Source organism: Peromyscus leucopus, chromosome 12 (assembly GCF_004664715.2).
Source record: "Peromyscus leucopus breed LL Stock chromosome 12, UCI_PerLeu_2.1, whole genome shotgun sequence".
Classification (NCBI taxonomy): domain Eukaryota; kingdom Metazoa; phylum Chordata; class Mammalia; order Rodentia; family Cricetidae; genus Peromyscus; species Peromyscus leucopus.
In genome coordinates this window covers 34,814,692-34,841,768 of record NC_051073.1, presented here as the reverse complement: position 1 = coordinate 34,841,768, position 27,077 = coordinate 34,814,692, and the positions used below count along the sequence as shown (strand labels likewise).

Below are 27,077 nucleotides of genomic sequence, written 5' to 3'. Positions count from 1 at the left end.
TCTCTTTCAATTTCGTGGCACCCTTTTAATTAAATTTTGTTATATGTATATACCTATATATTCCTAAGTATTACCAGTTCTGTCTGTATAATGTTACTTGTATATATGTTTTCAGGGCTGATCATTTGGTATTGGATAGTCAACTGGTGTGCTCTATGAGGGACAGAGTATTTTTATCATGCTCAGCATTCCTTAGTTGACTGTAGTTCTTTGTGTAGGGTTGAAGTCTTTTGGTTAATTTCCGCTGTCCACTTTGGCATGTCTGTTGAGGTCCTTGTTCAACTTATGTTTAGGTAGCCATATTGATGAGATTTTATGGATGTAACTTTTGACATTGCTAGGCAACACAGTCTCACAGCTAACTCCTGGATCCTCTGGCTCTTACAATCTTTCCACACCTTTTCACCTGATCCTTAGATCCTGAAGTTGTTTTGTGGGTGTATCCATTGGATCTAGGCTCCACATGTCTGCATTTTGATTGTTTGTGGTTTTCTGTAATGGGCTCTATGTGTTGCAACGACTAGTTTCTTTGATGAGGGATGAAGACTGTCTGTGGGTATAAGGACAAATATTTAGAATGAATTTAGGGATTATGCTGATTAGTAAAGTGGTGGTTATCGTCTCTTCCAAGATCCATGACTTTGCTAGCACTGGATAGTTGGCTAGGTTTCCAGTACCAGGCTTTGTTTCTTTCTTGTTGACAAGCCTTAAGTCCAATTAAGGAGCTGTTGGTTACTGCTAAGGTCTGTGTGGCACACTCTTCCACTCTTCGGGCTATACTACCATGGTAGTTGCTGTTGTGGCGCATAGGCATCATGGCGGGGTAGGACTGTTGCTTGCTTCCCTCCTTTGGAAGCTTTCATGGCGCCTTCTGTTTCCTAAAAGCTCATCCTCCAAGAGGAAGAATTCATATCAGTTCCAGTTCAGGAGTCTCTGGGCCCTGTGTCTAAATTGCAAGGTGTCTTCAGCAATGGGGACTTAACGTCCATCTCTGGGGACCAAACAAGGGCCATACCAATAACCTGTAATGTTATGGGAGTTTCTTGGACAACCCTGACCAATAATTCAATGGAGAGCTTTCTCATACCTGATGCTGCTTTTGTTGTTGTTGTTGTTGTTGTTTGTTTGTTTTTTGTTAGTTGGTCTTTGGCTATTAGAAGGAGCATTGGCATCCAAGATGAGTAAATTTCATTTAAACTGTATATGATTAAATACATGAATGTCATATAGTTTTATATGCAATATAGTTTTATGTAATATAGCTTTTAAGTAGTTATGGTTACTTATGACCATTTCAGATATCCTTACTGTTATTTCTCCCTCTGTATTTGTCTCTCCCATGCCTAATAGGAAGTGCCCCTGTTTTCCCCCTCCCCTAGTCAGATCACATGCATCCTGCTTTTCCCTTAACATAGCTCACTTCTGAGTTTTGGTTGTTCAGGTAAATTGCTTATTGATCAGTCCTTTTCCTTTTACCCCTTTCTTTTGTCAATATTTTGAGTATCTATTGTTTGTTATAAGTGATGAGATATGGACATGAAATAAAATTATCTGTTTATAGACTTACTCCTCTTTATAGTAAAAAGGATTATTTATGCATAAAATCTAAAAAATATTTATAGACTTTATGCTTTTAAATTTTTTCATTAAAAACTATACTCCATCCAACATACAAATATTATATAAAAGTTCACAATTTTTCATTATTTTCTTCAAATATAATTGCTACTGGCTGATGGGGGAAACGTCTTTCTGTATGCTGTGAATATGTGTTTCTCTGATTGGTTGATAAATAAAGCCGTTTGGCCTATGGCAAGGCAGCTTAGAGGCAGGTGGGAAATTCAAAGGGAGAGGTTGGAAGAAGGTAGGGGAAATGCCAGCCCACCATCCAGGGAGCAGCATGTAGTGACACACAGGTAAAGCCACGGAATACGTGGCAACATATAGATTAACAGAAATGGGCTGAGTTTAAATGTAAGAGCTAGTCAGTGGAAAGCCTTAGCTAATGGCCAATTTTAATTATTATAAGTCTCTGTGTGTTTACTTGGGGGATGCAAGTAGGAGAGATTTGTCCTGACTGCTGGCCAGCCGGGACACAGGAAATCTTCCAGCTACAACTGGCAGTTTAAGAATATTTTCAAATTCTTTTCCATATGTTTGTTCACATAACTTGTGTGTGTGTGTGTGTGTGTGTGTGTGTGTGTGTGTGTGTGTGTGTGTGTCTATATAAAAGTTTATACTGAGGGAATAGCATTCTAAAATTTGCATTTGAACTTTTATGTTGGAGGTATTTACCTGTGTATTTTCTTTTAAAAGTTCCATGATATTCCTCAGTACAGGTATTACAGCTTATTATTTTCTAAGCTATCCCTCCTTATATGTATGTAGTGTTTCTAATTTTTGTTCTTATAAAAATATTTATATTATTTTCTTTGTATTGTTTGTATTCAGTGATTTTGTATAAGACCTTGCAAATTTTTATTACTTGCTTTTTTAATTTTCAAAATGACTTTAAAATTCTGGTTGCAATTTTCTATTCCATACACTTTAGTAGTTTCCTCCAAACTTAGCTGTTAGCTCTCACATGGCTAATTGGACTTCACGTCTGGATTTCTCTATGTCTATAGAAATTCCAAAAGTTTTACATTAAAATTGAGAACATTAGTTACTCCTGCTTTAAAAGTGTCACTGGTTTTTGGCACCTTGTTTTAGCACGGCGTAGCTATAGTTAAGAAAAAACACACTGAATACTATCTAGCATGTTGGACACCTCAAGGATGAGCTGGACAATTGGAGTAGCTCATAAAACAGCTGTAGCTAGCTGCATAGATAGGCGTGCACCGAGTCTGTTGGTGGAATTCTTAACCAAAGGGTTTACATATCTACGTATTTTAAAATTATATCAATTTTAAATGTCATGCAGAAAATTATTTCGGTGTTTATTGTTTAGTAAGATGATACATATTAGAGGAAAAATGAAAACTTTTATTTACGTAAGTTTACATTTTCTACAGTTTTGTCAAAAGAACATGCTTCACAAATCCTGGTGAGGAAGCGCCGTGCAAATGCCTTGCTTGAAGAAACTAAAAAGGGCAATCTAGAAAGAGAATGCATTGAAGAACTCTGCAATAAAGAGGAAGCCAGGGAGGTCTTTGAAAACAATCCAGAAACGGTAAGAATTCCTGGAAACTGTCAAGTGCACACTTAGATACACATTTACAGTAGGAACGTTGCCAGCTTGAGTTTCCTTGGTTGCGCTTGAAAGCTGATGCTTTTGCAGATCATTTGTGTTACCACTGTCATTTCAGGCAGACTGCCAAGGACAGGTGCTCTGGCCAAACTAGGATTTCCCTTAAGTCTCATTATCGACAACTAGTATTGACTTTATGATTTGTAACTATTTTATTATCCTAATCAAAATTTGGTAGCATTGTGGGTTCAAGAGCGGATGCATTTGAAGTGTAAGTGACTGTGCTTTTTATATATTTTGTTTTGGTTGATTGTTTGATTGTATTTGAGAGAGTCACTTACTCTGTAGCTTGAAGTATCATGGAACTCACTATCCTCCTGCCTCTTCTTCAGCCTCCCAAGTACTGTGATTATAGGCTGGTATACACCACCATGCACAACCTTGCCGTTTATCATTAAGAAGCTCTAGAAATAGGGCCACCTACCCGAGATTACTTATTACAGTGTTATGTATGCAGAGTGTATGTTATTCTGTAAACTTCATAAAGTTTCCTGAGGCCACTGATAATCAGCAATAATCTTTAATGTATAAAAATTTCCAAGTTGCCCACCCTTCAAATATAACCATAAAGACAGCAACATGGACTTACTGATTTAGGAGAGGGTGATCTATAGCTTGCTTGCCTGTGGCTAGCAGGAGTAGCATTAACATCTTCAAGAAGTGGTGTAAACATGACATTGTCAGTCTAACTGTCACACCCTTCAGGGTTTCCTCACATATTTTACCTTAGCTGACTTATGCAATCTGGAGTAAAAGAGGGAGAAGACATAGATCAAGCTCCTCCCATGCCTCTGTCACAGCTCCCAGCACCATGACAATAGCCAAGTTAGAAAATTTGTCCCAAACTGTAGCTACTTGTGTTTTCTGTGGCTGGGTTTGCCCCTACATGTTCTGATAGGTTCAAAGGAGAAATTTCCCCAAATACACAACAATTAATTTTAATCTGTCTAGAATTGGGACAGAAATGTGTTAAAATACCTTGCTTAAAAAAAAAAAGCAACTTAGGGAGGGAAGGGTTTATTTATTTGGCTTATTATCCTGAATTACAGTCCATTGAGGGAAGCTGAAGAAGGAGCTCAAACCAGGTGGGAACCTGGAGGCAGGAGCTGCTGCAGAGGCTATGGAGGAGTGCTGATTATTGGCCTGCTCCTCATGGCTTGCTCACCTTGCTTTCTTAAAGAACCCACGGCCACCATCCCAAGGGTACCATCACCTAAAATCTGCTGGGCCCTCCCCCATCAATCATTAATTAAGAAAACTCCCTACAGGTCTGCCTACAACACTATTTTATGGAGGCATTTTCTCAATTGAGGTTCCCTCCTCTCAGATGATTCTAGCTTGTGTCAAGGTGACATAAAATTAGCCAACACAGACACTCATGATACAAAATTTTCTATCCTACACAATATAGTACACTTATTGTATAGGATTTTACATATATATATATTTTTTTTTCCATGTTTTAAATTTCCATACTTAAAAGGAATATGCATGCACTGTTACAAACTTCCATAATACGCAAGAATATGGTATGTATTAGATAAATTCATATATTCCTTCCCTTTATGGAAATTTGAAAAAAAGTAGAAAGAACAATATCATAAACCCCAACATACCACCTCCCTCTAATAGTGATCAAGTCTTCCATTTTTCTTTTGCCTGTCTACCTCATCTACTCAGTGGTTTTGATAGATTGCTTTGAGTACTCATGCCACACAGTTACATCATCCATAAAGGCTTGAGTGTCTATTTCTGCACTGTAGATATGTTCTCAGAGGTCAGCCTTGAAAGGGTAATAGGGAGGGAAGATAGAACACAGGAGGGAAGGGGGAAGAAGGTGGCGAAGGAAAATACAGACATGTTTCTTCACTTTCACTATCATTGGTTTTGTTGGCAGATTCCAGCCGCTCCCTGTCCATCTCCCTCAAGTATGTCCTTCGTCCATTATTCCCGGTGTTAACCCCATTGTTTACCTCTTCACTGTCGCTGATATTCATGTCATCACCATTTCACCGCTCTTTGAACCCCATCTGTTGCTCTTTACTGTCTTTCCCTTGTTTCTGCCATAAACAACACTGTTCTGAATGATCCAGTGTCAGACTCCTTTCTCATAAGTCAGTACAAACCTGCTGGGCAAGTTTATATGTGATAGGATGAAAGAATGAGGACTTCAAGTTGGAAAAAGCCAGGCTCACCTCTGACTGAGCCAGAACTGTGAATAATTTTTTTTTGTGCAGAAATTTTGTTTCTGTATGAAATATACTTGTGTTATTTATGCTAAATATTAGCTACATTATGAGTTTACTGTCAGAATTTCATAAAAATTACCCCCTTCATAAAATACATTCCTTCATCCATGTGGCAATTATTATTTTGGTACCCACCAATATATAAGGAAGGTATTTTATTACATGTGCATTGCATGCAACAGGTAAGTATTCAGTTCCCTTCAAATTATTTCATTGTTGACTCCAATGTAGAGGATCATCATGACATCAGATGTGTCAAATGAAGGCTGGATGTGGTGGTGCACACTTTTAATCCCATCACTCAGATGCAAAGGAAGGTGGGTCTCTGAGTTTGAGGTGGACCTGATCTACATAGTGAGTTCCAAGGTAGCCAGAGCTATGTAGAGAGACCCTGTTAAAAAAAAAAAAAGTGTGGGCCAGGCGTTGGTGGCACACGCCTTTAATCCCAGCACTCGGGAGGCAGAGGCAGGCGGATCTCTGTGAGTTCGAGGCCAGCCTGGGCTACCAAGTGAGCTCCAGGAAAGGCACAAAGCTACACAGAGAAACCCTGTCTCGAAAAACCAAAAAAAAAAAAAAAAAAAAAAAAAAGATGTTATTTAATTGTTAAGTAGTATTATAAGTATTATAAGAATAGATAGATAGCCAATAATTGACCACTATACATACATACATATTTACATAATTATTGGCTATCTATCTATTCTTGAAGTATTTTCATATAGGAAAATTAGAATTGTGAAAACACATAACATGTAGTTTATTTCCACATTAATATAATATAAAAACTACAGATTTTCGTATGTTAAACCATCTTTGCATCTATGGGGTGAAACCTACTTGATCATAATGGATAATTTTTTTGATGTGTTCTTGGAGTTGGTTTGCCAATATTTTATTGAGTATTTTTGCATCAATGTTCATGAGGGAGATTGGTCTGTAATTAACTAGAAAATTAATTTTTAAATCTGTAATGAAATTTGAGTTTGCTAATATATCTGTTTTTTTTTTAATTTTCTTTCTAGGATTATTTTTATCCAAGATATGTGGGTAAGTTTTAAGTATCTGTAATATAAAATCTTGAAAATTGAAATTTAGATATGTTCAAACCTCACTCTGCCCAAATACCCATCCAATACTCTTTTATCATCCTTGAGAAGATGTAAGATGTAGGATGCTCTTGTATTTAAAGTCATGTACACTAATTTAGAATGGCTTTTTATTATGTTGCACTTTAACTTTTAGATTTCCATGTCTTTCTCCTAAAGTGTCTTTAGGCTGAGGCCAATTATATTCAGGCACTCAGACATTATGCACAAATATGTATTCATGGGCTATCTTTCAAGAAATAAAAGATATCTAAGCTCATCAAATAGTACACAGTTGTCACCCAGCCATTTGTAGAAGTCATTCATAGCTCCCCTGTTTGTGACATCATCTCATCACTCCCATTAGTATCCCAGCAATAGTCATGCTGTTATGGATTCTGGGCTGCCAATAATGTAGTACATGTACACTCAAGTCCTGCCATGATGACAATGGACTGAACCTCTGAAACTGTAAGCAAGCCACCACAATTAAATGTTGTTGTTTATAAGAGTTACAGTGATCATGGTGTCTCTTTACAGCAATAGAAACCATGACTGAGACAAATGACTTCAATTAAATACTTCTTTGAAGTAACAAAGTTTGTTTTCTTAAAAAAATGTAGGAACGTTTTGTATTAATATTATTTGGCAGTGTCATTTCTGTTTCCAAATGGTCACACTGGGGTCTAATTTGTGCATCTTTTCTTAGGTGATTATCCATGTTTGCAACAGATGCTTTTTTCTCCTTTCTTGCTGAATACTCCTTATCTATGCTTGTTTTCACTCCATTCTTATTTCTAACCAACTAGGAATAAAAAGCAAATCTTTGGAAAAATATAGAAATGAACTCTGATGTTATTATTACTATAGTCTTAAAAATGGTTGTCATTATACTCATTTATCCTGAAATTTGAGTGTAGTTAGAGAGTTTATGTTACACACACACACACACACACACACACACACACACACACACACAGTGTGTGTACTCTTGGAGAAATTCCAGGAACATTTTGAGAAGAATATTTATATTTAGACCTTTGGAAATCTTATATTGAAATAATGTTATGGATTTATATTTATCTTTCAGGACAATTAGAAGGTTAAAAATCAAAGACCAATGGGTACAAGATCTTGCTTTAGAAACAGGTCCTTGATTGCTCTTCCACAGTTCTTAGTGTACATGATGGTTAGGATCCCATATTTATAGCACTTGCTGAGCTTGGGTGCTTGACTATATTATACAACACTCTAGTACATTGTGTTATCAACTGTAAGACATCAACTAGTCTACAGTATCTCCCCTGGAGCACAGGACGATCTTAGCTCCCCAAGCTCTATGAGCTCATTTGTCATTTCTATAAATGGGTTTTCAGCATGTTTCCAAAGCACTTATTAAAATCTATTTCGTTTTTGTTCTCTTCATTTTTCTCCTGTAATGTGCAGTTTCTGCTTGCTTCTTTCTCTTCCTTTCTTCCTTCCACGTTTTAAGCAGGCTGGATCCCTCTTAACTTCCATGATGAGATGAGATGGGATGCGTTCAGGGTGGTAAGGCCAAGTCCTTTCTTTGCTTCTCTAGCTATTAACACTACTGTTGAATATTTTCTTTCAAGGGCCATGTAATGATGTAGTGTTTTTGCAGGAGCAACAGTCTAAAATCTTTGATCAGAGTATATTTGAAGAAGGATAAATAATGTTTTAATGTAGAACTATGTGTTTGGGAGAGGTTCCTTAAATAACAACTTTTCTCTTTTTTTTCTTTTCTAATTTTTTTTTCTTTTCTGGATCCATCCATCTTTCTCTTCTGTTGCCCTAGCTTCCTTGGCAGCTGAAGTACAAAACAAAACTCGGAATCTGAGATGTGGGCTCCAGTTTCAGAGTAGACGTTAGCTGGCTACACAACTCATTGGATTCTATGTTCTTGCTTTTTCTTTTTTTCTTTTTTTTGTGGTGGTGTTGTTGGTTTTGTGTGTGTTTTTTTTTTAAAAACTATTTGAAGGGGTTTCTATTTTCTATGTGCAGAATATCACTATATTTTTTAGTTTCAGAGTTCTTGAATTTTAAGGAGATTAATAATAGATTTATTGCCCATTTTTCTTCTAATATAAGGTGTTATTTAAATCATCAGATGGAACAAAAATGCTTTTGATTGAAATTTTATATGTAGTATTGTATGTATAAGTAGTGAGTTCCAATGTTGATAAAGAAAAAGAAAATCCCTTTCCAAAGTTACACATTTAGTCACTGGATGGGCATAGGGGCAGTGGTTCTGTTTAGAAAAAAATACACTGTATAACTCTGTTCACAATCAAGATAGTAGTAGTTTAACCATCCATAACTTAGGCTGGGCTTTTCTTATAAGGACAGAAGGTTATTCAGCAAATTAGAGTTAAAATTGAAGTACTTTATACAGCTACCTGTGCCATCTTGCTGCCCTTACAACATTCAATTTGGAATAGAAATACCCTGGGTTCACTGACATTTATTACATACATGGAAATAATTGATGTAATTAGTTTGCTTCAAGAAATAAAAAACATGATGTTTTCAACAAACCCATTAAAATGTAGCTTTATTATACAAACATGTTTATATGTAAACTTATAAAATCAAACTTAAAAACTTTTTTTGAAATAAACTTATTTTGAACTGCTGTAGATTGAACTCAGGCCATGCATGTTCTAGATAGTACTCTGCCACTGAGCTATACACCCGAATAACATAATTTAAACTCTTTTTTTCCTGAGGAAATAGGATAAAAAAGTTTACCATCTACATAGACAATGGAAAATGTCACCTGGAAAATTAGATGACTTTGTTCATGGAGAAAAAGTTTTCTGCAGAATGTTAAACTTTGACCCTAAATGTAGATATTAGAAATCATTATTTTAGGGTTGGAGATGTATCTCATTGGTAGAGTTCTTCCCAGACACACACAAGACCTTGGGTATAACTCCTAAACACACACATGCACACACATGCACACACACACACACACACACACACACACACATGCACACACATGATAGATAGACGATAGATAGATAGATAGATAGATAGATAGATAGATAGACAGATAATACATGCTAGAGATGATAGATAGATAGATAGATAGATAGATAGATAGATAGATGGATGATAGATAGATAGATAGATAGATAGATAGATAGATAGATAGACAGATAATAAAATACACGCTTTACGTTTGGGAGCCCGGTGCCTGTGGTGTGGTGCCTTGTGCAGCCTTGGTACAGTGGGAAGGGGCTTGGACCTGCCTAGGCTCAGTGTGCTGGGCTATGCTGACTCCCCATGGGAGACCTTGATTTGGGGCATGTGGAGTGGTTTGGGAGGAAGGGCTAGAGGGTGGGACGAGGGAGGAGGGGATCTGTGGGTGGTATGTAGAATGAGTAGAAAATTTCTTAATAAGGAAAAAAAAATTTAAAAAAGAAAATACATGCTTTAGTCTGCAGGTCCTTCCAATCTGATGAATTAATCCAAACTACTTACTCCATTTTTTTTCACATCATCTCTAGAGAAACATTAGGAGTCTAGATACTAATGATAATAAAATTTTGAAACAACAAGAAATAGACTGAAGTCTGGTGTCATCTGGTGAAAGACAAGTTACTGCAGTAACTAAGTGCTCAGGTGAGAAGACAATCCATAAGGCTTGAAAGAGGCCCAAGGGCTCCAGTGCAGGAAACAAGAAGTACAACAGAGTAAGCCACAAATAACAAGAAATAAAAACATGAATGAAAGTAGGTGAAATTGAAAACAGCAAAGAGAACTGGTAAAAGCAAAATTCATGCTTTGAAAAGGTTTGCAGTTCACAAGAGTAACAAACTAAAAACATGGAGTGACTTCAAAGGAGCCTTTCAATCTGTCTTTGATAGATTGCATTTTCCAAAGGTGGCACAGAAGTATCTCCTGCTCCTCATGCTCTCTGATGTGTCATTTTCCCACTCCCTTATCAGGAGGTAGATTCTGTCTTCACCACCCACACCTCCTTGGGTGGATTCTAGAATTGCTTTCATCATAATATATGGTAGCAATGGTACCATACCTCTTAAAGGACTGCAGCACCTCTCTCCTTGGATGTTAACTGCTATGGAATAAGGTCCACTTTCAGACCAGCATAGTGAAAGAAGCTCACTCATGTGAAGAGACCCTGACATATGACACTCTGTTTGCCAGTAGAGGTGGGGTGCCAGATATCACAAGCTGTCATGTCAGAGTGAAAGCCTATCTTGGAATGGCTTTTTACTTTAATCAGACACTCTGGCTGACTCCACATCCCACAGAAAACTTTAGTTAGGTGAATCAATTGCTTCCCAGATATTTGACTCAAAACTACAGTCCCAAATGGCTATTATTTAAACTAGTAATTTGGGTAACTAATTGTTGAGTATTTGAGCAATGAAGTAATATATGCCATTTCTTTTATGTCATTTGGGAAATATGTTTGGAGAATTAAACAGCTCTTAATAACATTAAAGTCCTTAAGTGTTTTATGTTGATTACATCATGTGTTATTTCGTAGTTTGTTAGCCATTTAAGCCATTTCTTTTATAGACTTGTAGTCAGGAACAAAAGGAATGGAGTCAACTGTGGTTGATGTATTGTGCACCCCCAATAAACTTATCTGGGGGTCAGAGAACAGAACAGCCACTATATTAAACATCGAGGTTAGGTAGTGGTAGCACATGCCTTTAATCCTAGCATTCAGGAGGCAGAGATCAATCTGGATCTCTGTGAGTTCAAAGCTACACTGGAAACAGCCATGCAAGGTGACACACATCTTTAATCCCAGGAAGTGATGGCAGGAAGCAGAAAGGTATATAAGGTGTGAGGACTAGGAACTAGAGCCTGGTTAAGCTTTTAGGCTTTGGAGCAGCAGTTCAGCTGAGATCCATTTGGATGAGGACACAGAAGCTTCCAGTTTGAGGAAACAAGATCAGCTGAGGAATTGGTGAGGCGAGGTTAGCTGTGGCTTGTTCTGCTTCTCTGATCTTCTAGCATTCACCCCAATACATGGCTCCAGGTTTGTTTTTATTAATACGAACTTTTAAGATTCATGCTACAGTCAACCATTTTGTGATATTAAGGAATTATGCAAATATTAATGTGTTAGTCTCTATGCAGCACTAGAAGACCTTGAGGTTGCCTGAAGCAACCGGAAACACTGACTCTTATTGACTTAATTATACATGCCGATTCTATCAGGCTCTGGTCTGCAGCTTTGAAAGTTTCCTTGCTACAAATTGAAAACATAGATTTGTGTGACAGTAGATTTCCTTGTTAATCTTAGGTCTCTCTCTCTCTTTTTTTTTTGTCTTGTTTTGTTTTCGATTAGGGTTCTTATCCACATACAGAAGCTTTTATAAACTTATTTTCCATGACTCTGCTGCTTATTGCAAGCTGCATAGTAGATTTTTTTTTAACTTTTCAGAGAGATAAATGTACTACAACAAAACTCTAGCTGTGAAGCTTCTACAGATAATGAGTCAGGAAGAAAAGTGCCAGGTGAAGGAAGACTTGGCAAAGAATGGGAACAAAACCTAGCCAGCCAGCTCGTTTCTTTTCTTTCTTTCTTTCTTTTTCTTTCTTTCTTTCTTTTTTTTTTTTTTTTTTTTTTGGTTTTTAGAGACAGGGTTTCTCTGTGTAGCTTTGTGCCTTTCCTGGAACTCACTTGGTAGCCCAGGCTGGCCTCGAACTCACAGAGATTCGCCTGCCTCTGCCTCCTGTGTGCTGGGATTAAAGGCATGCGCCACCAACGCCCGGCAGTTCGTTTCTTATCAAGTGGATAGTGAAGCAAATGTTTTGGATCCACAAACCAGAACAACAGATGAATGGGTTCTCTTGGTATCTTATCAGAAATGGAAAGTCTAGGTCTAGGACAGGTGTGGTGATACGTACCTGGAATCCCTGAGCATTCAGGAGGCTGAGGCAGGAGGATCTTGAGTTCAAAGCCAAACTGCACTATTTGAGAGAATAGAGAGAAGGCTGAAGAGATAGCTTAGGGGTTAAGAACATATGTTGCTCTTGCAGAGGACTTGAGTTCACTTCAGGTTCTAGGGAAATCTGATACCTATGATCTCTCACAGATACTTGTACATTCCCCCTGCACAGATACATACGTATACACATCATTTAAAAAATAAGTCTTAAAAATAAAAATGAATAAAAAAAGAAATTATCTAAGGCACATTCTGTAACATCTCAGGGGAGAATTCCTTTTCATCCAATGGTTCAGTATCTAGATGGTCTGAAGATGTGCCCAGTGACAACAGTGACTTCCCCAGGCACCAGACCATTGTTGACATACTTACATCTAAGCACTCTTGTTCGAAGCATAATACACATTTGTGCTTTATTGCAAGGCATTCTGCTTAGTACAAAAACCCGACGTCTTCAAGAAAAAGAAAAGCTCACAACAAACAGAAGTTGAATAGTGGCAGAAAGTTAGGAATCAACCTGGAAATTTATTCTATCAAGACATCACAGCAGGAGTAAAAAAAATGCAGTGTATTCTGGGTTCCTTTAGCACTTTGGCGTGAAGAACCTGCCATAAGTCAAAATGAAATCGCTACTAAGACATCCCAAGAGCCTTCCAATAAAAGTTCCATCCTGTGAAATAAAGGAAGGTCAGACGGCTCCACTACAGAACGATGTGTCTCATGTCAGAAATATCCAGTCAGAGCTGAAAGATTGACTTATGTTACCATGAGTAAGACAGAGAGCTAGAATTGGGCATTCCAGGTGATGTCAATGATTTTATTCACACAGCAGTTGTCAAAACCTCCTGGAAGAAAGGCTAAGCAGTTGGAATTGCTATTGATAATTGCAAGAGAGACCACTTATAGAAATGTGGGTGAATTTTGGAACAGGGTCAGTTTTCAGACAGGAAATAGCCAAATGTTCAATAGTCCGAGCAGACCTCAGCACTGGCAGCCAGCACTGAATCCACAAACACTAAGGAGCAAAATATTCTTTCAGAACAAGAGCTGCGTGAGGTGTAGAAAGTAAACTGAAGCAGGCCACAAACTGCAGGAGGGAAACTAGAAACCACAGAGCTGCTACCCAAAGGACAAACAAGAAAAAGGTACAAAGGTAGCAGTCTCTGTGATGCCCAAGGAACCACAGAAATGAACGTTTGATGCTGGAGTTTTCCAAGTTGAAAGCTCTGCTCACTCATGCTCTGGCCTTCCTATGTGTCTTCTGAAAGTCTTTCTCAAGAGGCAGAGTGCTTGCCTCACAGGAGGAAACATGTGCCTGGTACAGGAGGAATCCATGGTTGGGGAGCTCACAGCCCCTACTATTATTTTGCTAAATGAAAGTATCAAACTGTCCTGTAAATTCAAATGTCTCTACCTGTACTTTCCTGTAGCTCACAGACCTAGACACAGAAATGTCTTTATGCAGTGGATGGTGATTAATGCGGAAACAACTGGTCAAAGTGCGGAGAATACTTGTCAGTAAAGTGCTCAGGAGCAAATGGGAATTTTTTTTTATCCCATCCCTTCTCTGAGGTTCAAAGTCCATGCCCAAAGAGGGGATGGGGAGACTGCTAGAGTCAGAGGTAGGGGAGTACTAGAACAAAGCAGTATCGTCTGCACATGACAGGTCCGATGCCCTCATGTGTTCAGAGCAGCTGTGGATGCCTGCCCAAGACCAAGGCAGGCAACATTCTAGCATGGAGTGGGAGAGGTTCGTGAGACTCCATGCCTAACTGGGGAGCTATGGGCAGTTGATGGCACCTGGCAGAGGGAGGGTCTGGCCCTAGAGCGAGGAATATATGGGCAGAACAAATTGAAGTGAGGGAAATTTCGTACGTGATACCTTAGCAATATGGCTGCCTTGAAAAAGACCTGAATAAATACGGTATCAATAGACATGCTAATACGGAAGAGGTCAATCTTGTGGGGCACCTGTAGACAGAGAACTAAAGGCAACCCAGTAAGGCTGACAGTAGGAGAAATAGTCCTTTCCAGGGATGAAATCCCTGATGGGTTATCCAATACCAAGTGGTCAGCCCTGAAATCTATACATATAAGTAACCTACATACTGAGGAGGTTGTGTTTGTGTATTTATGCCATAGTTTTGAGACAAAACAAATGAGAAGGGGTAGGATAGAGAGGAGGGTTGGAGGGAGGAGAGGGAAAGGGAGAAATGATGGAATTATATTTTCATTTACAATTCAAAAAAAAAATAAAACAAGAGGACATGATGATGGTGAGACCGAGAGATGGAGTGGATCTTGGAGGAGTTGGAGGTGAATCTGATATGATTATATTAAAAATATAATGTATGAAATTCTCAAAAAAATTAGCAAAAATGTATTTTTATAAGAAAACTTAGAACAACTGAGTGTTATAGGAAGACTGTGGCTTAGAGCTGGCTGCAATGGGCCTTTACAGACAAACTATGGCATGACAAGATTGCCTCTCAGGGTACCAAAAGGTGAACACATATCAAATAGAACCTTTCAAATGAAAGTAGAAGATGAAAATATTTGTAAGTAGACTTTATTCTCAGTTTCTCCCAAAAACAGAGCTGGCATAGCAGGTGTTCAGTATCCTATATTACAAAATTTAACCGAAATAAACCATGATACAAATGAGATAAATTTTGCAATGGGTTGCTTACATAGGGAAAGCATGTATTTGCTTCTCCTAGCTGTAGCAGATTATATCAACACTAACAAGAAATACATTTCAGATGTCGTTGAAGGAACCTTCTGGAACTAAATTATTCAATTATTGTATCAGAGTGTTTTGATGAATAGCCCTCAAAATATGTACCAACACAAAATACCATCATATAAGAAGAGGAAGAAACTGAACTCCAAAAGTGAAGCCCCAAAGTCCCCCTTCTTTTGATTTCAGTCTACACAGCAGTAATCCCTTACCTCAAGAGGAGTGGATAAATGAAGAACATTTCAGACACTTGTCCATTGTTGTCACCTGGTCATCTAACTGTGGTTCTTCAATAGAGAGCAACCAGACCTGTTTTGTTAAGTCCTCACAGGGGCCAGTAAAATGGCTGAGCAGATGAAAGATGACCTGAGTGCAATACCCGGAACCCATGTAAAAAAAAGCCAGATGTGCTGGTTCATGTCTACAATCCCAGCACTCCATAGGGAGATGGGAGGCAGAGATAGGGGAATTGGCTAGAAACTCAGGAGTGAGTATAGGAGCATGTGTGTGCACACATACACATTAAATAAATATCTTTTAAAAATTCATATAAATTCTGTTCCTTACCTTATCAATGTTGCTTTACTAATATGGTGAATATGTGCTTTGTTTACGCCTACCAATCCATTTCTATAGAACACGTACTGTTCAGTGGTCACCAAAGTATATTTTAGATAGCATGCTATTACTCAAGGGAAGAGTGCACTGGAACCGTCAACCATAAAAAGACAGTGCGTCTTTCTTGGCCACCTTTTTAGCTGGGCGCTATGCAGAGCTCATGAGCATCTTCAGCTTAACTGAGATGTTTTCTTGTACTTTGACACAAAAAGGGGGAAATGGACACTTGAGTACTAACTCTTGTGAAGTCCTCAGAACAGAAGTACTCCGGCTTTAGGGTGATTTCTACCGTGAGTTCAGACCAAGGCTGCTGTGACAGGTTGCCTCTTTTCTTTCCCGTAGGTTGTCTGGGCACATTCCGCGTTGGCACGTTCAGTACTGCGCGGCTGTCAGTGAATGCCTACCCTGACCTCAGGAGCTGTGTCAACGGTGAGCTGCTATTTAAACACGAAATAAAACAAAATACAAGCCTTGGAAGTAAAATACACATACACCGTGTCTATACAAACTAATATTTAAAATTCAGTAAGTGCACCCTTGAAGGAGGTTACGCCAAGTAGCTATATTTTTTGAACTGCATATAGGAGAATATTTTTCAGTTGTAAATGCATCTGTTTTACATAAAAAGAATTCCCCCCCTAACATTTCCACTGAGGGGTGGTCAGTGATAGTAGGCTTCAAGTTACTGCTGTCAGAAATGTTATTTGTAGTATCTTTATTTTGGTTAGAGTTGTATAATCACACTATGTCCAAATCTTACTGTTCACTAATTGTCAGAGGGAGCCATGATTGTTTTTTACCATTTGGGCATCAATAATATAAATATGAAAATATGTGTATCAGAACAGCCTCCATTCTCTGAAGTCTATGCAGGACCTCCAGTAACCGCCATGTGATTGTTGGCCACATTTCCTTTCATCCAGGCACCACATTTTCCTGCAACTCATTCTCCAGGATTTGAAAAAACATTATTTCATGTATTTTAGTAAGAATTCTACTTATTTAAGGCAAGAAGATCCCTTTTAAAAACCCCATCTTAATCCAAGTTGGAATAGCCAAATTCTATCGTTGTCAAACAGAGAATAGTTTGCTTGGTTGGTCCTCCTCATGGAATTGTTATAAGGTTTGTTTATAAGGAATTGTTTAATTGTTATACTTCAAGTGAAGTATTTGGTGGTGCACGACATTAATCCCAGCACATGGGAGGCAGAGTTCTCTGCGAGTTCGAGGCCAGCCTGGCCTACATAGTGAATTCCAGGACAGCCAGGGCTACAGAGTGAGGCCTGTTTCACTTTTTCTTCTCTTCCTTTCTTTTTTTAATTTTTTTTTTCAGATAGTGTCTTATGTAGCCTAGTCTGGCCTTGAACTGGCTCTATAGCCAAAAGTGACCTTGAACTCGGGATCTCTCTCTCTCTCTCCACTTCTTGAATGCGGGGATTTACAGGCATGAGCCACCCTATTAGGTGTATGCTGTGTTGGGGATCAAACTCAGGGCTTTGAGAGTGCTAGACAGTCACTCTACCATTTGAGCTACATCCCCAGACCTACTGTTTGAAAGAATGCATCTTAGCCTTACTGGTTAGAGGCATGCAGTTGTATGTGTCCATTTCTGCTATTCCCTCTTCCTGCCTGAGGTAAAGATTAAATGGAGGTCTGTTTCCTTTAGCCATCCCAGACCAATGTGACCCTATGCCGTGCAATGAAGATGGGTATCTGAGCTGCAAAGATGGCCAAGCAGCTTTCACTTGCATCTGTAAACCAGGATGGCAAGGAGACAAGTGTCAGTTTGGTATGTATGAAAAATCCATGCCCCCACCCCCCTGGCTTTTCTGGGCTGGCCACATGACATATTATCTGAAAATGGCATTTCTTTAAAAATACTTTATTTTTCCCTTTGTAGATGTAAATGAATGTAAAGATCCCTTAAATGTAAATGGAGGCTGCAGCCAGATATGCGACAACACTCCCGGAAGTTACCACTGCTCCTGCAGAAGTGGCTTTGCTATACTTTCAAATAAAAAAGACTGCAAAGGTAAGAGCACGGAAACAGAATAAAAAATATGTTCACTGTGTGAGGCCAAAGTTTAGGTAGAGGGAAACTTCTGGAAAACACTGTGGTCAGAAAGTACTTACTGTAAATGAGCCACCATGTCTTGGAGCCTTGCGATGCTGTGGGACTCCGTTTTAGTTTGCATTACCAGTAGCAGGAGTGTTTTATTTTCTTCTCGTGTGCGCACATGCACAAGTGCATATTTCAAGAATTTATTTAGTGGTAAGTAAGAGTAATTAAAGCACTTCACTCGACAGAGAGCCTTCGCTGCTACACTCGCTGCCCATTTTCAGAATCAGCTACTGTCCCATCGTTCCGTAAGATGGACAGCAGCCACACAAGGAAATCTGCAACTCGGCATAACAGCACCATTATATTTATCTTTGCCTTTCAGAAACAGCTTTCCGATTTCCAAAATAAACCCTTTATTTTGCACCCCATTTCCAATGGTCGTTTTGAGAAAGATGAAGAATCTCTTTTTCATTCTCTTTACACATTTATAACACAGCTCCTAAGTATTTTTTTTTCCCTTAGGATTTAAATCATCTGTCAGGTTAGCTTTTCATATGTTGTTAGTGTACTTCCTTTGGCCTTCTCTATGAGACTTTGTCTCCCAATGCTTTTTACTTTTTCTCCATGCACACAATGCTTCACTGGACTGCATGACTTGCCGTAAGATACCTACAAATATTCCTGCTAGGTGAATGGATAGCTAAAACCAGAATTCTGAGGCTGCAGTGAAATCTTGCCACAAAGCAGAAACCCTTAAGAAGTATTTTGTTCTTCCTCCTAAGAGGTTAAAAAGTTCAGTAGGGCCGGGCGGTGGTGGCGCACGCCTTTAATCCCAGCACTCGGGAGGCAGAGGCAGGCGGATCTCTGTGAGTTCGAGGACAGCCTGGGCTACCAAGTGAGTCCCAGGAAAGGCACAAAGCTACACAGAGAAACCCTGTCTCGAAAAACCAAAAAAAAAAAAAAAAAAAAAAAAAAGTTCAGTAGGATAAGTGTGAAATTTCCTTGTGAAAGCCTTTATAAGTCTTAGAAAATTCCCAGTCTGAATTCGTATTTAGAGAATTTTCTATCTGCTTGGTAGTATTCATTCAGTATTGTGTAGTCTAAAACAGTACCGTTTAAAGTACCATGGAATGAAGCTGAAATGAAATGCATTTACTAACATTCTCTTCCAACCATTATCCAATTTATAACTGTATATCTTTCTTCTCTGTTTTTTTTTTTTTTTTTTTTGAACCCTTTAGTTTGACTCTTAGAGTAGGGGCATCATTAGAACAGTAGTTCTAGAAAGCCATTATAATTCAGGATACCACATACATTATATAAATAGATAGTTCCCATTCCCACTTTAACATTTAAATACTTGAATAATCTTCCTTTTCTCCAGTTTTGTGAATTTTTCATATCCACATTGAATTAATACATGCATGTACAATTATAAAAAATAAGTATTTTTTTTTTTGCTGGGAATATAGTTCAGTGGTGGAGTGCTTCCTTAGCATGTGGAAGCCCCAGGTGCATTTCTCAGTGGCATCAAACAACCTACAGAATGATTCTGATGACCAGAACATCTGTCTTTCATTCTTTCTTTGCATAGTAATTTCGCTATAGTATACAGCAGAGCACAGAACTTACAGAAAAGTAAGTAGAAAACGATTACAGGAGGACCTTGGCCATGGTGTAGATGTACACAGAATAATCAAGTTGGCCGCTATTGACTAAATATGAAAGCCTAAAGCCTTACCTGGTGTTAGATGTGGATGCTGTACCTAAATTCGTATGACCTATATAATTCCTTGCAAATATGCCTAGAGCCAAGTTATTTAAGTAATGTTTTTTTATTTTCTTCTAAAAGTATGGACTTCCAAAAAGCTTTTTTGACATTTGCCTTTTTAAAATTAACTGAGGATTCATATTAAGTTGCAAGGAATATTAGAAATTTAAGTATTATTTTTGTTTTCCCTCATTATTAATATTTACATAAGTCTTGTATAATTTCACTCTTAGAACACTGGCATTGATACACTTAGGATTTAGAAACATTTCCTTACCACAGGGATTGATTTCATTATTTGGGAGCAAGTTATTTGAAACAGAGCAATGTCTAAGTTTTCATCTACTCATCTCTTGAGATAAACTGCCAGTTTTCAAAGTTTGGAAATGCATTTCCCATTCATCTTTGTCTTTCTCCATTGACCTCCGTGAAGAAAGATGAGTGGTAATTGCATCAATGTAGAACTGTGTCTCCCTTGCTTCTGTTCGCTTGAAAATCCCACCTACCACTTCCTTGCAACCCATTTTTGCTTCCTGTTACACTGTGTAATACAATAAGTACATCTGAAATGTCTGGACTATTAACCCAATACAAAGGTACTACAGTAAGTGCAGTTTTAGAAATACTTTTAGACTTTATTCAGTTCCACCTTAAATGCAAATCATTGTTGACTATGTAGACAAGATGGGTAAAATATTAGATCTTTGTCTACTTCCAAATAAAAATATAAAACAAGGCCGGGTGGTGGTGGCGGCGGCGCATGTCTTTAATCCCAGCACTTGGGAGGCAGAGGCAGGTGGATCTCTGTGAGTTCGAGGCCAGCCTGGTCTACAAGAGAGTTCCAGGAAAGGTGCAAAGCTACACAGAGAAACCCTGTCTTGAAAAACTAACTAACTAACTAACTAAACAAACAAATAAAACAAATGAGTTTTCATTTGTTAAATAATTGTAGTAGGGAGTTAAGTGAATCTACATTTACAACCAATTTCAGAAATATAAATTTAGAAGTACAGTTAAAGAATATTAAGAATACAGTTGAACCTCTTCTCTCATGTGTTTTTATACTTCTCCTTGGTATATAATAAAATGACTAAATCCCTTTCTTTTTCTTGCATACCTACCTGTAAAGGAACATCAGTCAAATTTCCCATCAATTCATATAAAAGTCATATTTAGGGAACTAAAGTATAGTGATAGATTTATTATTTTGCTGTTCTGTGGCTATATGTGATTCAGGAAAAAAGTGTTCATTTGCTATTGGGAAAGCATTAACATATTGATTTTATTTGTAGATATCGATGAGTGCTCTCTGATGCCAAGTATTTGTGGCACAGCTGTGTGCAAGAACATTCCAGGAGACTTTGAATGTGAATGTCCTGATGGCTACAGATATGATCCTTCATCAAAGTCTTGTAAAGGTAGAATGATGATGCTACCATTGCTCTTGGTAGAGAGGGTGGGTTTGAACCCTGGGTTAATATTCTAAAAAAACATCTCTTTTGCTAATCTGTCATATGGCTTGGTTGATTTGGTGACTGTTGCCTCCCTTACAGAATAGAAGTATCAAGTAAGACCCACGGTCTTTGGGTTTAGTATTATTCATTCCATTTAACCCATTGAACTTCATAAAAACTAGAGACTCCCTTTGTTATAAAAGCAAAAAGAGCACATTTTAATAGGCTCTAGATAACATTAACTTTTTTTAATTTGAAAGAAAAAATTTATATAGACAAAGAAAAATGACCCAAGCTTTAAGTGTGTGACTAAAACCAGGAGCCACCTTATCAACCTTAGGTTTCATTACAAATATTTTTCTAGTCATTTTCTGTGCATGTATAGGTGAATTTAAAATAGGAAATTGGGACTGAAGAGGTGGCTCAGCAATTAGGAGCATTTATCAGCTCTTGCAGAGGATATGGAATCAGTTCCCAGAGGCCAATTCATGTGGCTCACAATCACCTGTTGCTCCAGTTCTAGGGGATCTGACACCCTCTCCTAGTCTCCTCTGACATCTACACATACATGGTGCACATATATGCACTCAGGTGCGCGCGCGCGTGCGCGCACACACACACACACACACACACTAAAATAAAGGAAATAATAAAAAGAAGCTGTGAAGTGTGATGTCGGCTATCCTGACTCATATCCATCATAATGGAGCCCCAGAAAGCTGAGGGTTACTGAGCTGTGATGCCAAGACCTCTTGTGGATGCTGTTTTCCCTTTGTAAAGGTTGCCAAGGTGTCAGCATGGATGCCTTGGCTAGCTTCAATGCATTATGTCTACTTTTGTCTTAGATTTCAAATCATCATATATGAATCATATCACATACGCCTTTAAATGTTTTAAAATTTCAAACTGAATTAACATTATGTCTAACACTAATCACATCAATAATAGAACATATTGTATGCTGGGAATGGTTTATAAACAGAAGCTCAGTGACACAGCTCTGCGGCCTCCTCATCATAGTTGTCTGTTTTCAAAACCTTTTCATCACCCCAAATAGAAATTGTTAAGCAGACAACAGCAAGTTCTCTTAATGGTTTCCTTTCTACAGACAATCTGTTACTATAATAAACCTTTCTGTCTTTGAATTCATATAAGCAGATAGTGATTTTTATAATAGACTTTGTTGTAATGTTGATGTTTTACTTCACCCTATCCCCACACTCACCCATTTCTACTTTCCACTAACTCTCATTGCAATTATTAGGAAACCTAGAAATTCTCAGATTCAATGAAACAGAGATAATCAGGGTTCTTAATTACAACAGAGACTTCCTAAGTTCAACTGGTCTCAACAAAGGAGTTAGAGCGTTATTAGAGTCACAGAACTTCCATGAGTCAGGTCTTTGTCTTCTTAATTCCACGGATGAATCTCATGGACCACAGGGAATTTATGTCTTAGAAAGGTTCTTGGACAGGTGTTTAAGAGAATGCAAACCAGCAGAGCTTCTGTGGGCCAGCAGCTGCCCCAGAAATGTACCATTAGTGTAGGACTTAAGACAGAAACTGTGAGGAACGGGAGGTGAGCTGTCCATTCCAGCCCCCTGCCTGCCCCCAACATCTGTTTCAGGTGTCTGGAAGACTATTTGGTCACACCCTCAGATGTAGCTTCTAGACAGCTGTGTAAAAAGAGAGGCAAGATAACAAAAAATCAGATGGAAACTAAAACCCCCAAACACTATTGGCATTGTTGCTTCCAGCAATGACAAAACCATGAACGTTTCCAGCCTCTGGCCAAGGATAAGAATTAAAGTCCTTGTTCCTAAACTGCGTGACCAGCCTCTGATATCTGCTCTCATCATTATTCTTAGACATTTTCATCACCTAGATTGTAGTTTCATTTGCTAAAGGACAGATTTTTAAATATGAGTCCATATATATCTTATTTTAATTCTATATCATACAATTTTAATGCATTTAAAGTATCATTAACTCTGGAAATGTATTTTAAAGTATTTAAAAGAGCATATATTACATGGTAATATTAATAAGAACTTCATACATTTGTAATAGGGTGTATCCAATGAAATGTCAAGGACTTTCTGTAGCCCTGAAACAATCTTTAGCTTAGGCATGTTATTACAGAGTGAGGAGTTGGACAGATCAGTTAAAAGACTTCAAATGATGGGAAGTAATAGCACAATAAGGTTAGAAAAAAAAGAACATTAATATATGTCATTAAATTTATGGCTACAAGTTCTTAATATCACCCATCATGATCATGACAAATATTCATTATTCAACATTATTTACGGATGGACTCTACAGTGGAAACAAAATGATGAGTCAAATAGGCACACTTTCTTCACTTAGAAATTTCAACTGGAGACACATGGTAAAATCAACACAGATATTAACATGTATTATGATATTCAGTATGAATTGGTGGAGAGAGTAAAATACTCTAAATGTCAAAAGACATTAATGTGTTAGGAGATAAAGGACTTCTTTGAAAGAGGGAGAGGTAGGCGTTTTGTTCAAAACATCTCAGTGATGAGGAGATGTGAACATGGGAAAGGCTGGCTAATGAAGCATGATCAACAGGGAGGAGGAGAAGGAGGAAATAAGGATATGAGGCCATGTGTTGATCATACATAGAAGGACACTGAATCTGAAAGACAGAGGATACTGGCAAAGGTCATGAGCAGAAGCAGACAACAGATGAATGGGTAGAAAATCCTGTCTAGATATGTATGGTAGATACTTGTGTGGATTGGAATTACTACAAAGAGCTGGAACTACAAAGACTGATAGATTGGTTAAAGCTGCAATGAGTCTGAAGGGTTCTAATTGTTGCATGGTCAGAGTCTAATTACAATTTATCTTGGGCTATCTTAGTCCTCTAAATAGACACTCCCTGCCCACCTCTGCATCAGACTGTCAGACTAAACATCAGGTGACTAACAACAAGTGCTAGTTTTCAACAAACAAAAGGCAGGCCATGGAGGACACCTCTAATCTCAGCATTAGGGAGGCAGATGCAGGAGAGTCTCTGAGTTTCAGGCCAGCCTAGTCTACAAAGCAAATTCCAGGACAGCCAGGGCTACACAGAAATGACAGAGGAGACCCTAAATGCTTTTCTTCTCTAAGTTGAAAATCATAAAATTAGTATAATTACCACACTATTATTAATTATTGAAAACAATAAAAAATATTTGGGATATATACATAAAAGTTGCACTTAGATCTCTTAAATTTCTAGGTCATGTGTTTAGATATGCTGTCATAGCAATTCCATTTTCTGAGGAATTACTCCTGTGGCTATTGAATTGGACATTTAGAAGCTATGAAGTGTTCTTCTCTTTTCACCTCAGATGTGGATGAATGCTCTGAGAACATGTGTGCTCAACTGTGCGTCAATTACCCTGGAGCTACTCGTGTTACTGTGATGGGAAGAAAGGATTCAAACTTGCCCAAGACCAGAAGAGTTGTGAGGTAAACCTTTTAAATCCAAGCTTCTTACCAAACTGGGCATGGTGGGACATGCCCTGAATCCCAGCACCAGGGAGGCAGAGGAAGGAGGATCTCTGAGGCTAGCCTGGTCTACAGAATGAGTTCCAGAACAGCTGGAGCTACGCAGAGAAGGGAGAAGAAAACAAAAACAAAAACAAAACAAAACAAACAAAAAACTTCTTTTCTCTTTTATGAAATGAGAGACCCAGGTGGTACCAGAATCCCTGCTCCCTGGCCTTTCAGTGAAGAGCATTAATCTTCACTAAAAGAACTCAGTTGAAATACAGAGCACAATGTGGAAGATAGGTGAATTTATTGTAGAATAGGGAAACATACTCTCAGAGGGAGAGAAAACACTGCAGAGTGACTCTCAAGGGATAAGAACAATGGCTAGACCGAACGTTGTGCCTATGTGCAGTTTAGTCGTCTTCTCTTTTTTTAAAGACTTATAAAATCTCCAGAACAGACAGCTCTCCAGAGTGCCATTTTCCTGCCCTGACAATTGGCAGGCCCATTCGGTTGAATCTCACTTGACAGGGCAATGGTGTGCCTTTGTTCTTTATCAGAAAGCCTCCAGCCAGGTAGTTATCCATTATGAAGTGTTGGGATCTTGGAACCACATTTAGATAGTTATCAAGTAATGACCCCTCTGCAATTCAGTGTGCCTGTCTCCTCCCAGTCTCAGAGGACCCAGGTCTCATTTCTCTGACCAGTAATTAAAGCCTGGCAGTTCTAGTCTTTGGTTTTACAAGGGGCTGATTATGAAGAAGCATCTATCTCCTAATCCCACTAAAAGAATATTCCATAGAAATTTTAGTGATAACATTTTCTGATGTCCTATGTTACATTCTGGAAAGTTTACTCACTGCCTTTTTGTGGTTATAAATGTTCATAAACTTCCTAGTGGAAACAGATTTCTCATGAGAAGATCTAGTGACTTTAAATGTATCATAATTCAGAAGGCAATTATGTTCATCAGTGTGTCTCAAACACACTTTTCAACACTCAGATTTAATGCATAATTGACCCAAGAAATCAATTCGTAGGATGGTTTTAATTTTTCCTTTATTGAATGAATAAGTCAACATTTGACCCCCCCACCTCTCCTTTTTTTTTTTTTAAGAAATAATAAGGCATACATGCTAGTGATTCTTTCTATTCTTGCATTTTAAAACATGTAAGGGTCAAATTATATATGATTATGAGGCAGACTGCTTAAAATTCCTAAATAATGATTTCACTGTGTATAACTATAACTACACACACACACACACACACACACACACACACACACACATACACACACGACCATGATGAATCAGCATATGCTTAAAAAAAACAACAAAAAAATCACATTACCCATATGAAGAAAGATCAGGAGGTTAATGGGTATAAATAATAATTCTGGGGCTCCTCAGTTGAAAGGCCATGTAGTAGAATTTTTTTTTTTATTTTATAGCTTAATCCCTTATTATTTCAGTATGTTCTGTAGTACATACTACTATCCACCTTGGAATGGTTATAAAAACTTTTTTGGGGGGTGCTCTATTTAATAACTGCAGAATCCAATGCAAAATGTCCTTCACTGTCCCCCAAATCTCATCTCTAGGTAACTTTCTACTTTAATCTTGCTGTTCAGCTTTAAGGAACAAATACTTGATAAAAGATCACATGACTTTGAATCATTTTCATGCAAATTTCTTAGAGAATGAGAAGCTCACTTAGGTTTCTCCCCTCCTGAGTTGTCAGCATTCTCTTGAGTATGCTGATAACACATTTTTGCTCACAGTACTTTTTTCTTATATTTTTGGTTGTGAGCCCAGCCTTTAACGGCTGAGCCATCTCTCCAGCCCTCAATACTTTTTTCTTAATAACCAAATGAATGATATGCAGACATAATTAATGCAAGGCATTGTACAGTTTATCGAAGACATATTTGCTGGGACTGGAAGGAAAAGTTTGTGTTTAGCACTGAGGTTTGTGAAAGAAATAATAAATAATATAATAAAAAATGATAAATCAAAAGCCATGCGCACGTGTTTTTGGAGGCTTATGGATGGATTTTGCAGGGAAATGGAAGTTTTTCATTATTGTTTGCAGCGCCATTCTGATGGGAGGGTGTTTCACAGGCTGTTTGGGGAGCTACAGAAAGAAGACAAACTGCAGACAATAATCCATGCATTTGGTTTTCCTCCAGGGTATTCCAGTGTGCCTTTCCTTGAACCTTGACAAAAATTATGAATTATTATACTTGGCCGAGCAGTTTGCAGGAGTTGTCTTATATCTGAAGTTTCGTTTGCCAGAAATCACCAGGTGAGGAACCAATGTCAGTGGGAATTCCTGCAGGTGAAATAGACGAGAGAAGACAGACAGCTGCTGGT

General features: G+C 38.2%; 1 protein-coding gene across 1 annotated transcript in view; it reads left to right on the top strand.

Moving 5' to 3' along the window:
* Pros1 (protein S) overlaps window positions 1-27,077 on the top strand; it is a 68,518-nt gene that overhangs the window by 20,045 nt on the left and 21,396 nt on the right. The window contains 9 exon segments of the mRNA XM_028879458.2: window positions 3,015-3,172; window positions 6,522-6,546; window positions 16,242-16,328; window positions 17,566-17,688; window positions 17,800-17,931; window positions 21,025-21,150; window positions 24,558-24,611; window positions 24,614-24,678; window positions 26,894-27,009. Coding sequence (XP_028735291.1) covers window positions 3,015-3,172; window positions 6,522-6,546; window positions 16,242-16,328; window positions 17,566-17,688; window positions 17,800-17,931; window positions 21,025-21,150; window positions 24,558-24,611; window positions 24,614-24,678; window positions 26,894-27,009 — 886 coding nt within the window.